The sequence below is a fragment of the Silurus aristotelis genome, assembly GCF_946808225.1.
Source record: "Silurus aristotelis genome assembly, chromosome: 29".
Taxonomy (NCBI): domain Eukaryota; kingdom Metazoa; phylum Chordata; class Actinopteri; order Siluriformes; family Siluridae; genus Silurus; species Silurus aristotelis.
Window position 1 is genome coordinate 1,339,656 of NC_139602.1, and position 10,557 is coordinate 1,350,212.

Here is a 10,557-nt window from a genome sequence, read left to right on the forward strand (position 1 = left end):
AAGAGTCGCTCGGGATAAACACTTCCAACAGGAAGTGGCTATATCTCGCTATCTTTGTCTCTCTATTTTCTCTATCTAATTGTCTCTGTGTCTCTTTTAGTAAATGTCTCTGTCTCACTGTATATGTCTCTCTCTTGCTGTCTCTCTATTTGTTTCTCACTCTTTCTAAAGCCGTGTCCGTGTCTCTTTGTCTTTGTCTCTGTCTTTCCTGCTTCTTTACATGTCTAACAAAGTTTTGAGTTTTGAAGTAATGCCATTAGTGATCTATGATGAAAGACTTTCCTGGTTCGATTCTTACCTCTAGTTTCATATTGAACATTATAAGAAGTTTTTAAAAACAGAACAATAAAAGGTCATTAAAATTGGTTGCTGGTAAATCATGGTATATCAGTGGTGCAGGTGTTGGAGATGTGGTTCTTGTACCTGAGTCACTTCTCATAGACTTTGAGTAACTGAGAGAATGAACAGGAAGGAGAAGTTTTGACCCTCTACCATCATGATCGAAGAGAAAACAGTGGTCTCTTAACTATAGAAAAAACAAGAGTCCAATAAGCAAAGCCTTGTTTGTCACCCCTCTGGTAGTGTAGTGGTTAGTGATGCAGTCTCTGCTATCTGACTCACCCGGTTCAATTCCTACCCCTTAGCTATCCTTTCAATTGTTTAAAAAGTTTTATAAAAGAACCAAAAAAGGTCCTAAAAATCTAATTCTTGTAGGAGATCCTGTGGCTCAATTGGAAGAGCTTTACCTCTGGGTTGAGAGGTTGCTGGTTCAAACCCCAGCCAGGACTCAAAGTGAAGAGGGTGGAAGGTTCTGGTGACTGTAGTGAGGAAGGTGTCAGAAATGGTTGCGTGGAAGGTCCGATGTGGAAGGTTTCAGAGGGTGTATCCTGAACCAGGGGGGCAATATTCAGGCGTCTGCCCCCCTGGCATCTGAGAAGCTGAAAACAGAGGGTTATGAAGCAAAAACGTCCAAAATAGTTTCAACATAGGCTCCGAACAAAAAAATAAATTTCTTCAATGACCCAACTTTTCCCCCAAAACATTTATTTTCTCTGAGGCTGAACCCAGCAGGTCTTCACAGCCCTTGTTCAGTCACCCACTCCATTACTCACCACACACTAATTTCCACACAACTTACCCAATGTGAGAACAAACCAGATTTGAACCAGCAACCTCTGAGCTCAGAGGCAAGGCTTTTACGACAAAGCCATCAAGTCCCACAACTCACCTTCTTTTTTTGGGGGGTTTATCCTTCGTTTCATGCTTCAAAGCAAGAAATTCAGACAAGAAAGAAACACAGAAAGCAGGATTCGAACCCTGAACCCCACCAACAGCAAAATACCAGTCTTAACCCACTGAACCATCTGGAAGGACAGGCTGCGACAATTGTTTAGAGCAGGTCTATCTTTTTTTTTTCAACCCATCAATACAAGAATATAAAGCTAAAGACAGACTTAGGAAGCAAACCCATATCATGACTAGCAGGGACAATGCAGGGTTTGAACCCTGATTCACACCATAAGTGAGGCACCAGCATTAACCCACTGAACCATGGAAGAGATCAGACTGGGATGCATGTTTAGATGAGACACAAGCCTTAAACCACTGAGCGACCACTGCTGAAAAGCATGTGTGCTTTTTGGAGGGTTCATACTTTGTTTCATGGCAGCGCAGTAAGAAAGAAGGCATGTAGGACTGGCTTTGAAACCTTATCATCAGTGTGGACTATATTAAGGACCATGTTCAGGCACAAGCCTTAACCCACTGAGCTACCACAGAAGCGATTTTATTTTATTTTTTTGGTGGGGTTATCTTTCATTAAAGACCAGGAAATTATTTCAACACAGAAAGGAAATGTTTTCAGAGTGGACAAGGTCCAGAAGTTTTATTTACCAACACAGCAACCACCAGCTCGAGCAGGAATGAAACTCATCCTCGTGGGGACCCTGACGTTAACCCACTAGGCTATCACATCCATCCATCCATCCAGCTATCTAGCTAGCTAGCTAGCTATCTATGATGTGAGGTCCAGTTAACAGCTAAAACAGGTAGAAGTAATACCTACTTTTTACTTAAGTACATGTCGGAGCCAAAACTTCTTTACTTTCACTTGAGTAAAAAAGTAAAATCAGTACTTCAACTTTTACCCGAGTATTTTAAAACATGAGGATCTGTACTTCTACTTAAGTAAAGGATGTGTGTACTTTTGCCACCTCTGACACACACACACACACACACACACTAAAGATCTCCGATCTCAGCTTTGGAAAGTCGGAAAAAACAAAACTAATCCCAGCATTCGTTATCATTCGTTCAGTCATGTGTTAGTCCTGACCTGCTTAAGGTACACTATGAATATGGTATGAATTGGAGAACGTCAAATTTTTTACCCAAAAAGTACTAGGTACTGTGTTTTTGAGTGAAAAATGCAACGTTCTCAGATTGTCACCAAATTCATGCTATACATCGAGGATGTAAGGGGCAACATTGTGGTTTGAATCGTGTCGTTCTATTTTATTTTGTATCTGAGGTATAGTACAGAACATTATAGTACATTTACAGTACAGAGGCTCGAATCTCAGCACTGGAAATCAACAGAATAAAACTAATCACAGTCATGTGTTAGTCCTGACCTGTTTAAGGTACACTATTAATATGGTATGAATTGGGGAACGTCACATTTTTCACGCAAAAAAGTACTAAGGGTGGTTTTTTGGTGAAAAATGTGACGTTCCACAATCATCACCAAATTCACGCCACACATCGAGGATGTAAGGGGCAACATTGTGGTGTGACTACATTCAGTTTTTCGTACTCCGTAGCTGATGTATAGTACACAACATTATAGTACGGTAACAGTACAGTACAGAGGCTCGAACGTAGCTCTGGATAGCAACAGATCAAAACTAATCACAGTCATGTGTATGTCCTGACCTGCTTAATCTACTCTATGAATTTGGCATGAATTTGAGAACATCACATTTTTCACCCAAAAGGGGTTAGCCCTCAATTTCACGCCACATGTCGAGGGTATAACGGGCAACATTGTGGTGGGATTAGTTTACTTCTATCATACTTTTTTACTAAGACATAGTATAGAAAATGTACAGATCAAAACTAAAACAGGGTGTGATTCGTTTTTTTCTACCTCAATTCCACAGCTGAGTTCGGCGCTCCTCATTTCTGAGACTTTACAATCAATACAACAGTTCAAGTTACATTGCAGCTACAGTTACACTTGTGATACAGTTGCACAAATTGTAACACAAAGCAGTTACAATTTTCCTACATTTACAGTAGTTACACTGCAATTACAGTTACATTAGTTACATTGCAATGAATTTCAATACAGTTACATTAGTCACACTACAGTAACAATTTAAGTACAAATGCATTACAGTTACAATTGTAGTAGAGTAACACTGCAGATAACTACAATGCAGTTACATTGACAGCACCGTTACAGCTTCAAAATACTTACAGGTAACATTTCAGCTTCAGTACTGTTACAACTGCAGTTAGAGTTACAGTTTATGTTAGACCTTCAGTCCAGTTACAAGTACGGTTACCCTTTCGGTACAGTTTAAGGTAATGTAACAATTTGAATGCTATCGTTAGTTTATGTTACAGTTACAGTTTTATCGCTGTTACATTACAGTTACAGCTTCAGTATAACTGTTTATAGCTGCTACACACAGTTCACACGCTGAAGATCTCAGATCTTTGGTAAAGGCATGACCTCTAACTCATGGTGTGAAATTGGTGAAAGTTACAGCTTCAGTTACAGTTACGAGTAGAGTTACAGCTTCAGCTACAATAAAAATGTAAGTTAAAAATTTAGTACCATTATAGCTTCAATACAGTTCCAGTTTCTGCTACAGTTACAATTTGTTACAGCTTGAGTACAGTTACGAATTCAGTTAGAGTTACAGGTATCTTCATACCTTCAGGTCCAGTTACACTTTCACTACATTTTCAGGAAAAATGCTACAGTTAACGTTTGTTATAGCTTCAGTTCAACCATTTATAACTGCTATGACGTACATGAGCTTCCGCAGACGATACACACACACAAACACTCTGAAGATCTTAGTTTTGGACCATCGTAAAGCAAAACCAATCCCAATCCTATGCTAGTCGTGACGTCCATAACACACGGTGTGAAATTGGAGAACATCTGAGTTTTCACACACAAAAAAATTGTAAGGGGTTGAAAATTTCACCGTCATCAGAATTCCACCAAATTCACACTGCACACTGGAGAGGTAACAACTAACACGAGTGTGTACTTAGATTTGCCTGGTCACATTCCAGAGCTGAGATTTGAGCTCTTCATTTCTTTATAGACTCTCAGGCGTGGGGTTTGTTCTCAGCAGTTGTCAAAGTTGAGAACTCCATCCAGAACTACGGCATCAGGACGGTTTACAGGTCTGAGGAGCCGAAAGGGGGTCAGAATCACTGGTATCTGAGGCTTTGCAATGAGTAGCTCAAAAGAGACTCAAAACCAAGAGCGAGCACGAAAGAGAGGTGAGAATAAAAAAAACGTGAAGAAAGAGAGTGGAGGAGAAAAGATAAACAAGATTACCAAATATTGATCAGACACATAGTGGAGTAGCAAGTTCCAGCAGGACATGTCTACTGTGGAAGGTCTTGAGTGGCCTGTTTAAACTCTATTAAACAGCTTTGGGATAAATTAGAGCGCCACCCACAGGCCTCCTCAACTTTACATCAGTGAATGAAAAAGCACAAATCTCCACAAGATCTAGTGGAACATCTTCCCAGAAGAGTGAAGACATGCTAAATTTATACTCCGGTATCCAAAAACATTTGTATAAAAAAAGTGCAGTGGGTTTTAAAATGTGTGGCGGCCTCTAGTGGGGAAAAAAGACATTACGGGTATGGCGTAACGAACGGCACGAATGTTTTTTTTTTTTCTTCGTTAATCTTCAATTTTATCCACTGAAAATAAAAGTTTGTACGCCCAAAGCAACCACAACAAAGTCTGTGAATTTAAACATCAGGGTACCAAAACGATCACATGCTACAGTCATTTAACACAAATTAAATACGTGTCTCTCTTTTGTATTTTCCTCTCGTCCATCATTATCCTTTTATTGCCTCTCATTTCTCTCTCTTTTCCTGTCCATCATTGTTTTCACTCATCATATAAATAATGTTTACATTTCTCTTTCTGTCTTTCACTTATTGAGATCATTCTCTTTTTTTTTTATATATATATTTTTTTTAAACAGTGTCTCATTTTTCTGCGTCTCCCTTTTTCTGTCCTCTCCATCACTGGATGCCGAGGCGGAGTCTGCTCCTGTAATTCCTACTACAAATCATTTAACCCATCAGTTCTTTGACACACTTTTTTAATCTTCAATTGAGAAGAAATTCAGACAAACAAAAAAATCGAAAGTCCACCGGTTCCTAAATACGGCCGATTTATTCATCAAGAGAAGCCCACATACAGAGTACAACGACACTCGGACAAAACGACGAGAATGCTGAGACGTATGCGAATGAAGATTAAGAGGACAGGAGTAGGAATTTGTCGTTTTATCCGAGTGGGGGTGGGGGCGGGGGGGTTTAAAAATACAGAACACGAGTTGCTCGATGGGTAAATCTGCTGACTTTTCAAATGTTACAAAAATGAAAATGAAAAGAACAAGGGACCAGAATCCTGATGCTTTTTTTTTTTTTTAAAGAGAAAGTTGACTATTAAAATAAATCGTGCGTATACGCTCGGTCTTTCACGTGTGAAGCGTGAAAAATGGTGCCGCTCCTCACTCCTTCCTGCGCTTTTTATCGTGATCATAGTCTTTCGAGCGGCCGGCGGTCGATGGCCTTTTGGAGCCGCCGTGTTGCTTGGCCTCTTCCAAGAACTTATCCAGACCGAAAGGATCTTCCTCGAACTGGACCGGGCCGTCCCTGCGTGGGCCGTGATCCGCCCCGGAGAACTCCCTGTCGGGGACAAACCTAAAAAAAAAAAGGAGGAGTTTGAACACAGATTTATAAATATACATATTTAGATGGTAAACGACACTGAGGCCTGTATCACCTGTTGTTCTGCATGAGGGTGTCCAGATCGTCTCCATACATATCCTTGCTGGTGTTCTTGCTCGGTCTGTAGATGTTCTGCGCCATGTCCCGGCCTCTCCCAAAAGGTTGGTCGTATACGTTATAGACCTCGTCTTCTCCTCCTGCGAAGCCGCTGTCCATTCCCTGAGAGACAACATCGTTAATAAACGGATGTGAACTCCGGTACCGTCATGGGAATCAGGATGCGAGAATGAATTTACCCTGCTCTGGTTAAAGAGGCGCTGGTCATACTGAGCCTCGCTGGAGATGCGTGGGTTGGGCTGACCCAGGGCTATCATCTCGCTGATGTCTCTGTCCTGGTCCCTCTGCAGTTTAGACCTGGGGATGATATCGGATTGTGCGTTTACAGGTGATGTCAGGGCTGCTTCTCATTATCTTACACTAATTAAGGAGAGCAAATAACGTTATGACCAATAGGTGGCAGTGCAAGCACAATTCGATCTGCGCCGATAGTCGACTGCTCGAACGATTCTCAAAAAAATAAACAAACCCATACTGATAGTTTTTCCGGGTTGCGTTTGTGCCGAGACTGTCCGCCGTCAGTATTTACGGAATGAGAGCGGCCTCTAGAGGCGAATCGCTGACGCCGCGCGCCGTTCGAATTGATAGAGCGAAACTGCGTTGACTACAGTTCTAAAAATTCTAAAATTTACTTCATTCAAAAGTGTATTCATGTTTTGAAATGTTGAAATGAACAAATACTTCTAAAGCGTTACAATTTTACAGAAATCCAGAGTCAGGCTTGAAAATTGCCGTCTTTAAATGTCGTCACAAAGTCCAGAGCATTGAAATCACATTTATTTTTTTATAATAAAAGTCTTTTAGCCAGTAAGTAAAGTTGAATCCTTGCTATCAGTAAAATCCACCATCTGTCGACCTCTCGTCTAGACGGTGAGACGTGCGGTGTACCTTTTATCAGGGGCGGCTCTGGAGATGTTCCTGTCGTGTTGCCTGTCCTTCCTCCTGTCATGTCGGATGTCATCGCGCTCCCTCAACTCAGTCTCTTCACCACCTGGAAAAGGGCACCGTGTCAGACCTGCGCTCGCACTTCACATGCAGTACAGACGTAGGGGGGGTGGCGGGATTATGCACGTTTATGCACGTGACCGATAAACGTTCCTACCTTTTTCTCCATGGCTCTTGATGCCTGCTCTCCGGTCTCGGGCCATCTTCGCCAGTTCCCTGAGCTTCTCCTCCTTCTTCTCCTTTTCTTTCTGCGCCATCTTCTTTTCCACCTGAGCACGCATCTCCACCGCTTCACGTGCCTACGCGCGACACACATCACCCTCACGTGAACTTGAGCTAAAACCCTTTTAACGCATCATGTTTGTGTTTACTGATGATCCACTCGAGGCTCTTGGATTTTCAGAATCATTCAATAAAATAATATAATATGTTAATATTTATATAACATTCGCTTCTTTACCACTGAAATATCCCGTTTATTACGTTTATTAAAATAAAATCTTATACACTATATATAATGTATGAATAATAATGAATATTATTTATGTCTAATATAAAATCTGCAGAAGCTTTTCATGTTTTATTATACATATTAAATGTATAAATTAAATCATCATTTATATATATATATATATATATATATATATATATATATATATAAATTAAATGTTTTTTCTAAGTATTTTCCTTTATATATTTCTATATTTCTTGATGTAAAAAAAAATAATAATTTATGTTAAACCGTAAATAATAATTTTATGAAAAATGATTAGGTACATGTCAAAAAATCTATTACATTATAATTTATATTAAAATAATAAAATAATTGTTGGAAAATTATTTAAAAAAAATAATTCATACTTTACTCATGGACAATCCATTTACTATTTCATATTAGATATTAAGATCTTTCTAAATCTATCCAGAAAAAGAAAAATCCAGGACGTGGTTACGCTGAGTGAGTGTTTAAATAATGTATGCATGAAAAGATCAAAAGGTTTGTTTTCTTTTCGAACACTAAATAAAAGAAACGGCGTGTAGCAGCATACCTTCCTGTCTGCGATGTAAAGCGCCTCGGCTAGCTTGGCAAAATTCTCGTTGATGTGAACCGTCTGGAGACCTCTGCCGTCGGCGGCTAGACGCTTGTCCAGTGGTATTGTGTATCCCTAAAACGCAAAACAGTAAAGAATTTTACCGGCTCCATGGGTTGGAGCTCAAACCCTACTCAATCCCTACTTTGGGATGCACTTTTCCCACCCCAGGCCTCCTCATGGAAAGTTTAGACAACAGCCCAATCTTTATGGTGAGTTATGGTAATAAACTCGCTGGGAGAAGCAGCGCACCTTCGCGTTCTTCCAGTTGGAGATGCAGGGAGGAATCTTCCACTCTTGCTGTTCTTTCACCGTCATCTGCAGGAGAGAAAAATGAAGCAGACGCAGAAGATGAGTGGAGGTGAACGAGAGAATCAGAGCAGTAGTACTAATGAAGGTCTTGTACCTTTCTGCTGGGGGAGTGCATGACCGGAGCGGGGGGAGAAGGTGGACCACGGGGAATCTTCTTATTAATCCTATAGGAGGAGAAGATAGACAGAGATATATAGGATGGACAGATACATAAAATAGGAGCTATTGGATACATTAGACTGATCGGATGGACAGGAAAGATTGGATGGATGGGTTGGAATAGATAGAATAGATTGGATAGAGATAAGACAGCAGATGGATGGATTGGATGGATAAGACAATAGATTGGATCGATGTGGTGAGTGATTGGACTGAACAGATTGAATGGATGGATAATTAAAATAGATTGGACAGACGGACAGATAGATTGGATGGGACAGATCTGCTAGGATAAATATCGCTTGGATGAATAAATAAGAGACTTGACAAGATGGCGCCGCCCTTGTGGCAGACGGATGTAGCGCCTAACTTTTAACTAGAGCATGAAACTTACTTGAAGCGTGGCGGCTCCATGGGATCTTTCTGCATCTCCACCATACGAATGACCCTCTGCTTGGCACCAGAGTTAAAGGCCACGCCCTGTTGTGAAGGTGTGTACCTAAAAAACAAAAACAAACAAATAAATAAACACAGTTCTCTAGAGAAAGATCTCTGGGGTCACATGACGCAGGAGGCTTTACCTGATGTACTGCGCCGGGGCTTGTTTATCTGCTGCTCGTACTGGCATGGCGGCGGCAATCTTCTGGGACACCTGCTTCTCCAGAGCTGCTCTGGTTTTCTCCGCGAGCTTGGGGCAGGACACGGAAAAAAAGTCTCTTAGCAGGTGATTTAGAGCAGAGCACCGCTGAGGCTTTTCTGGAGAAACTCGTCCGTTCATCAACTGATCCTTTATTCCATCCAAATTTGTTCCCATTTTCTGTAATTTTCTTTTGTGCTTTCATTCTTTTTTGGTTCCCTTCCATTATTTTTTTTTACGGTTTTCTTCCTCTTTTCTTGTTCTTTATTTCTTAGTTTTCGCTTTTCTTCAAGTTTTCTAGAGAACTTTCCTTCTCTAAGTTTGTCTTTATTTCTTTTTCCTTCTCTTCTTTTTAGCTTTTCTATATTAGGTCCTTTTTTTAATGTTTCCTTTTCTTTCATTCTTTAAATTTATCTTTCTTTTTATGTTTTTTTCCTTCCTTCCCTCTCTTCTCTCTTTTCTTTAGTTCTTTTAAGTTTTTCTGGGTTTTTTTCTTCAATTGGGTTTTTTTTTTGGCTCTTTCCTTTCATCCTTCCTTCCCGGTATGTCTAAATTTATCTATTTTTTTAAACCCTTTTTTCTTTTGTTCCCCCTCTCTCTCTCTCTCTCTCTCTCTCTCTCTCTCTCTTTTCGTGTTCTCTTTTTCTTTAAGTTTTTAAAGAATTTTGAGACGTTCGAGTGCTGAGATCTTACCTCCTCTACTGCCTCTCCATCGGGTCTCTGCAGTTCGGGAGCGTCGTCCTGCAGCACCTCCTTCGGGAGCAAATCTGTATACTTACTAAATATCACCTGTTCAAAAAGAAAAAAACACAACAACATTATATTAGAATATAAAAAGAAAAATTCCAACCCGAACACGTGTGAACGAATGTGCGGTAATTATCGCACGCACCTTGTCCTTTCCCTGTCCTTGCCTGGCGATGGCGTCGTACTTGACCTTCCCCTCGGCGTCCACCTGTAAAGCGAGGGCATTGGAGGTTTTCTTCTTCCGGCCCATTTCGAGCGGGTACTGAGCCACGTGGACCTCCGGGAACGCGCCGCCGTCGCCGAAGTCCTCGGTGGTGCGGGGCACCCATCCTTTCCGGGATCCGTACGGAGGAGGTTCTCGCCGCATTACAACCAAGGCTGTGGATTGGGAACGCTGGGCCTTGGCTGCCTCTTCTGCCTCGAGCTGGTCCTGAGACAGCTGAGTAGGAACGGGTAAAAAGCTGGAGAGGAAAGACAAAAAAGGTTTAGGGTTTATATGAGGTGCTATCAAAAAGTTTCAAGATTAGTTCTGTAACCTGCCAA

The 10,557-nt window shown here is 41.0% G+C and overlaps 1 protein-coding gene across 1 annotated transcript in view; it reads right to left on the reverse strand.

The window, feature by feature from the left end:
- Window positions 1-5,427: 5,427 nt before the first annotated feature.
- Window positions 5,428-10,557, reverse strand: part of snw1 (SNW domain containing 1) — a 5,750-nt gene continuing 620 nt past the window's right edge. The window contains exons 2-13 of the mRNA XM_083535602.1: window positions 10,160-10,475; window positions 9,961-10,056; window positions 9,212-9,318; window positions 9,025-9,129; window positions 8,566-8,635; window positions 8,412-8,477; window positions 8,118-8,234; window positions 7,226-7,367; window positions 7,012-7,114; window positions 6,303-6,420; window positions 6,062-6,225; window positions 5,428-5,979 (exon numbers count right to left, since the gene is read on the reverse strand). Of these exons, the coding sequence (XP_083391728.1) occupies window positions 5,787-5,979; window positions 6,062-6,225; window positions 6,303-6,420; window positions 7,012-7,114; window positions 7,226-7,367; window positions 8,118-8,234; window positions 8,412-8,477; window positions 8,566-8,635; window positions 9,025-9,129; window positions 9,212-9,318; window positions 9,961-10,056; window positions 10,160-10,475 (1,597 nt within the window). The 3' untranslated portion in view covers window positions 5,428-5,786. The remainder of the gene's footprint in view (window positions 5,980-6,061; window positions 6,226-6,302; window positions 6,421-7,011; window positions 7,115-7,225; window positions 7,368-8,117; window positions 8,235-8,411; window positions 8,478-8,565; window positions 8,636-9,024; window positions 9,130-9,211; window positions 9,319-9,960; window positions 10,057-10,159; window positions 10,476-10,557) is intronic.